A 5,977-nucleotide genomic window follows, 5' to 3' on the forward strand; every position below is an offset into this window, starting at 1 on the left:
TCGGCGCCCTTGAACGCAGCCTCTGCGCGCGTACCTCTTTTCTGAACGCAACCTATGCTTGGACCTTCTCCTTTCTGGATGCTATCTTGTTGTCTTAACTATTCCTGAACGCAAACTCTGCCTTGTTTCTCACTGAACGCAACGTTTGCACTTACCACCTCCCTTTTGAAAAGAAACTGCGTGTGCCGCCGTCCTTCTGAACGCAACGCTGGGTCAGGTCAACAATCTCGACCAACTCGATCGTGTATGTTTATGGTTTGCCTTTCCCTTTTCTTTTAAGGAAGGGAGACTCAGATATATAAGTAGATAGATAAACCTTTGTTGTTTTTTCTTCTACAAGCCTGATAAGAGTGATTTACAAGCGTGATATGTCATGATGTATTTGCTTTTGAAGTGAAAGAAATGTATATATGTACATTTGATGATTATCGTGTCTCGCCGTATCTCTCTTTATACATTGTTGTTTGGATGGGTCACGATCCACGACTTTGCATGCAACGTACAGGATTTGCCATACAGTGAGGGTATAGCAATGCTATAGCTTTGTCATGCAACTTTGCTCGAAGTCGATTTGACTTACAGCGCAGCAAACTTGATTTCTGTTGTACTACAAATGGGTCTTAAAGTCATTCACTTGAGTCGCGTTATGGCAATGTGGTATCTTGAGAAGAAAAGATCAGTGTTAGTGAATATGACCACATATGCTGCCTTCGTATCGCTGTTGCCGTTGTTATTTATTTATTTGTTTGTCTGTTCATTAGACATTTGTGTTATTTGTTTGTTATTCATATATATATTGGTATATTTATTTATTCATTCAGTCATTTAATTTGAAATGTAGGATATTTTTAGAAGTTGAAGTGCCTGTTGTTTGCAATGGCGTTTCAACCCTTGGCTATTTGCTTATGGGTAGCGCGGTTCTACTTGTTCTTCAAGGAGAGGAAATGGAAGTTTTTGCTGGCGCGTTTACCTTTGAACCTGCGAGGGAAGGTCGCCGCCAGGAAATGCTCTCGGGGCCAGCGTCGCGTAAAGCGTACTCTCCGCTTTCTCTTTTGTTCCGAGAGCGCGCACGACGGCTGTAATCTGGGAAAGGGGATTGGGCTTCATGCGTTGTGGCTGAAATAGGTTGGAATGGGGGAAAAGGCGCGGCGAGGCCCGAGCAGGCCCCGCGCGACCCGCAGTGCCGCCCGCGTCCGACAGTCCGCGACCACCTCGGTGTTTTGAGAAGGCGAAAGTCACTTCTTCAAAATGCCCGTTTATGGGAAGTGCTAATTTTTTTCTCCCGACAACTCGCTTCCAGAGAACAGTTTAGAGACCGTAAGCCAATGTTGGTCAAGTGAGAGTGTTCGTGTTCGTGTGTGGGTAGGATGATGCCCACGGCAGAGCGGGTGGGGGGGCCGCCCACCAGGCCGGCTCGGGGAGTGCGGCCCGCCCGCCCCCCGCCCCCAGCCGCTCACCTGTACCGTCCGCCGCCCGTCGACCACCCTCGCCAGCATCAGCACCCGCCGCCGCCGCCCCACGCCTCGTGCCCCCCGCGGCCCCTCCACGTGGGCACCAGCAACGGCCGCCACGCCCCCCGCCCGTGCGGCCACGTGGGCGGCCTCGGCGGCGGGCGCAGGGCCAAATGGTGCGGCAAGGCGGCCTCGTGGGCGTGGCTGCCGCTCAACGCCGCCGCACGCGTCGAGTCGGCGCTCAACACCTGCTGGCCTGCGCCGTCGCTGCACGTGCTGCTGGCCTGCCTGCCCTGCCTTGCCCCTTCCGCCGCGCGGTGAGTGACGGGCGCCCGCGGGTCCTCCGGCGCCAGGTGCGCCTTCGGACTCCTCTAGCTTACTTTTGCTCGCATTCGTTCTCTTCCTCTCGATATCTCTCTCTGTCAAGCAGCATCTCTTTAACGCATCCCTCTCCTTATGTCTCTCTTCCGCCTCCTTCCCCTACCTCCCTTCCTCCGTTCCTCCGCCCTTTTCCTCTCCCTCCTCTCCCCACCCTTCTATACCTGCGTGTCCTCCTCTGTGTGGACTGGACATATGGAGCGCCTTCTGCAGACCTTGACGGGTCGTTGAAGTGCTGGCGTCGTTCAGGGCAAGCAGAGGCGAAGGCGATTGGTGTGTCGCTTCGCCCGCTTGGTTGATCTGAATCTTTGGATTTTACAGTTGGTGATGCGAAAACATTTTTTAAACATTTTATTTTCAGATTTATTTTTTTTATGGATATCTAATTGCCTTGAAATTATTGTTCTTGCGACTATTTTTGTTGTTATTGCTATAAACATTATCAACGTCAACATCAACATCTCCATCTCCTTCTCCATCTCCAACTCCATCTACATCTACATCTACATCTACATCTACTTCTACATCAAACTTCTACCTCAACCTCAACCTCATCTTCATCTTCATCTTCATCTTCATCTTCATCTTCATCTTCATCTTCATCTTCATCTTCATCTTCATCATCATCATCATCATCATCATCATCATCATCATCATCATCATCATCATCATCATCATCATCATCATCATCATCATCATCATCATCATTATTATCATTTACTTTTGCGAGATACAACATTTTATAGGATAATTACGATAATGAGTACGGCCATGCACTCACGCCTGACTCGGCTAAGATGCTTATTAAAATCGTGCTTTCGAACGCATAACGTGTCACGAACATGTGATAGGATGATTAAGCAGGCGCCAGGCAGGATGGAAGGTGGGGTGGGGGGGGGTGTTACAGTTGCCTATGTCAGTCAAACATACAGCTTGTGTGTGTGTGTGTGTGTGTGTGTGTGTGTGTGTGTGTGTGTGTGTGTGTGTGTGTGTGTGTGTGTGTGTGTGTGTGTGTGTGTGTATGTGTGTGTGTGTGTGCGCGCGTGCTTGCGTACGTGCGTGCGTGCGTGCGTGCGTGTGTGTTTTATGGTTTTTAGTTTGCACATGTTAACACTCAAATCAGAGAGAGAGAGAAAGAGAAAGAGAAAGAGAAAGAGACAGACAGACAGAAAAAGAGGGAGAGTGAGGGGGAGAGGGCGAGAGAGGGGGAGACAGGGGGAGAGAGGGCGAGAGTGGGGGAGAGAGGGAGAGAGGGAAAGAGAGGTGGAGAGAGAGAGAGGGGGGGGGGGAAGAGAGGGAAGAGAGGGGAAGAGAGGGAGAGAGAGGGGAGAGAGGGAGAGAGAGGGAGAGAGAGAGAGAAACAAAAACAAAGATAAAGGAGTATCGGTAATTCGCTGGCGTTGGCGTTGCCCTACTCTCGTCAGTATTTTCCGGGCCATCGGCAAGGCGACGGAGGGCCAGGCGAAGGGTGCGCGTCGAAACAGAAGGGCTTCCGCGCGGCCAGGTGATTTGCATAGGCTGGCATTTTTAGCGCGGTCCTTGGGGGGGAAAAACACGCAGCTACCCTTTTGATTGGGAGGGGAGGGAGGGCGGAGGGGAGGGGAGGGGAGGGGAGGGTGGGGGCGGAGGGGAGGGTGGGGGCGGAGGGGAGGAAGGGAGCAGAGGGGAGGGAGGATAAGGGGGGGGATAGGTAGGGATAGGAGAAAAGTATGAGGGGTTATAGGGGAGAAAGGGAGATAGGAGGAAGGTAAGAGGGGTTAGTGGGGATATAGGGTAAAGGGGAAGAAGAGAGGATAAAGGGGCGAAAGGGGAGATGGAAGAGTAAGGGAAGGAGAGGATAGGTGTTAGGGGGTATAGAGCCGTCGGGGAAAGGGAGAGGTTCAGGAGTAGGCGAGGTGGGGAAGTCCTTGGCTTGGGAGGTTTGGTAGGGAGAGGGAAAATAAGAAATCGAAGAAGACAGATACAGAAAAGGGGGATAGGGAGATGGGAGAGGCAAGGGCGAGGAGAGTTGGGGCTTTTGGCGAACGCAGACGGAGACCAGAAGAAAGGTAGACGGGACTCCGGGAGGAGAAGGAGCCCCGAATAGCGGAGATATTGGGGAGGGCGGGAGGGGGACCGTAGAGGGAGGAGAGAGAGGTGAAGGGAGGGGGGGGGGGGGGAGAGGGGCAAGAGCTTGTACCCCGTCGGTCTGCGGCGGCGACCTAGTCCAAGCGCCCGTAAGGCCCGTCCGAGCTGGGTCCAAGGAGGGTCCGGCGCTGGGCCTCGCTTGCTCCAGTTCGGCGCGTGTTTGTTCCGGGAATCCTGGGTCCTGGAAGTCGCTTCTTTGATGTGACCTCGATTCAGGGGGAGGGGAAGGGGAAGGGGAAGGGGAAAGGGAGGGGTAGGGGAAGAGGAAGGGAGGGGGAGGGGTAGAGGAAGGGAGGGGGAGGGGAAGGGGAAGAAGAAGATGAAGGGAGGGGGAAAGGAAGAGGAAGGGAGGGGGAGGGGGAAGGGGAAAGGGAGGGGAAGGGAGGGGGAGGGGAAGAGGAAGGGAGGGGGAGGGGAAGAGGAAGGGAGGGGGGAAGAGGAACGGAGGGGGAGGGAAGGAGAGGACAGGGTAAGAGGAGGGGGAGGGGAAAGGGATTGGAGGGGAGAGAAAAGGCGTGGGGGGGGGGGGGGGAGATGGGGAGTCAGTTATTAATTGGATTCTCATTATCGTTGGTGCTTCTAGTAACACTGTTGTTTCTTGTTGTGTCATCGTTATTGCAGTTTTGTTTTTATCGTCATCACATTACCATCAATAGTGGCATTGCCATGTTATTATTATTATTATTGTTATTATTATTATAACTATTATTATTATTATTATTATTATAACTATTGTTATTATCATCATGATCATCATCATCATCATCATCATCATCATCATCATCATCATCATCATCATCACCATCATCAATCATTATCATCAATCATTATCATCATCAATCATCACCATCATCATCATCATCATTATCATCAATCTTTGTCATCATCAATCATTATCATCATCATTACCATTATCATCATCATCATTATCATTATCATTATCATTATCATTATCATTATCATTATCATTATCATTATCATCATCATCATCATCATGATTGGCTATCATCACTATCACTGCTGTCGTCATTGTTAGCATTATTTTCTATATTCATCACCGTTACTGTTATTATGAATAATTGCTTTATCATCAACCCCACGCCTCCGCAACGACGCCAAAAGGGCGCTCATGAAACCCCATGTTCTGGTCACAGATTCCTCTCGCTGGAAGCCGTTGTGGAAGCCGGATTTAAGCCTGGTAGGAAATAGAGTGCGCGGGGAGGTGGGGTGAGGGCGGGCATGGGGGGTGGGAGTGGGGGTGATGGGGTCCAAGGTCACAGACCCCTTGTTTTATAGGCGCTCTCGATAAGGTCAGAGTGAATGTTTATGGTTTGTATTTGCCTCCTCCCCCCTCCCCCTCCTTGTCCGTACGAGTGTAAATAAAGTACGCATTATGTGGGGCATTTTTTATTTTTTTTTTCCGAGGTAATTTTAGGACCAATAAAAAAAGGTTGGGGATTATGGGATGTTTAAATGGAGAGTGGAAGGGGGAGGGAGAGGGAGCCGTAGAGGGAAATGTAGAGGGAAAAACAGAGTCAGAGATGCGATGAAGTGGAGGGAAAGGGAAGGTATGAAGAGGCTGTGGCAGAGGGAGAGAAAAAAGGGACAGAAGATGGGATGAGTGGGAGTGGGAGAAACAGACTAGGACTTAAAGGTGGTTTGGGTATGGGTCTGTGGGCACGCGAGCCCAGGGCTCTTTACCCGAGTGTCTCACGGTCTCACGCTCGCCCACGGATACAAGCGGCCGTCCTTTATTATTAGGGCGAGGGGTTGGCCTTCGATCGCCTATAGTTTTTTTAAGGAGGTCCTTATTACAATTTAGTTTATTTTTGTTTACATAGGTAAATCTCCGTGCGTGAACGCCAGCGACGGCACACCAAAGTCGCGCGTGTCGCCAGCGGCGTCGACTGGCAGAAGTGTTGAAGCCTCCATTGTTTGTATTAGGAGTCACAGGAGGGGGTGAACAGGGTGAGGGGCAGGGCAGGACTAGGGCGCGAGCAGGAGCTAGGACACGGGTAGGG

At 51.1% G+C, this 5,977-nt stretch overlaps 1 protein-coding gene across 1 annotated transcript in view; it reads left to right on the top strand.

Moving 5' to 3' along the window:
- LOC125047140 (formin-like protein 5) overlaps positions 1–5,165 on the top strand; it is a 39,176-nt gene extending 34,011 nt beyond the window's left edge. Inside the window, exons 2-3 of the mRNA XM_047645256.1 lie at positions 1,301–1,768; positions 5,111–5,165. Coding sequence (XP_047501212.1) covers positions 1,368–1,768; positions 5,111–5,165 — 456 coding nt within the window. The 5' untranslated portion in view covers positions 1,301–1,367. The remainder of the gene's footprint in view (positions 1–1,300; positions 1,769–5,110) is intronic.
- The last annotated feature ends 812 nt before the right edge of the window (positions 5,166–5,977 follow it).

The sequence above is a fragment of the Penaeus chinensis genome, chromosome 40 (assembly GCF_019202785.1).
Source record: "Penaeus chinensis breed Huanghai No. 1 chromosome 40, ASM1920278v2, whole genome shotgun sequence".
NCBI classification, from domain to species: Eukaryota; Metazoa; Arthropoda; class Malacostraca; order Decapoda; family Penaeidae; genus Penaeus; species Penaeus chinensis.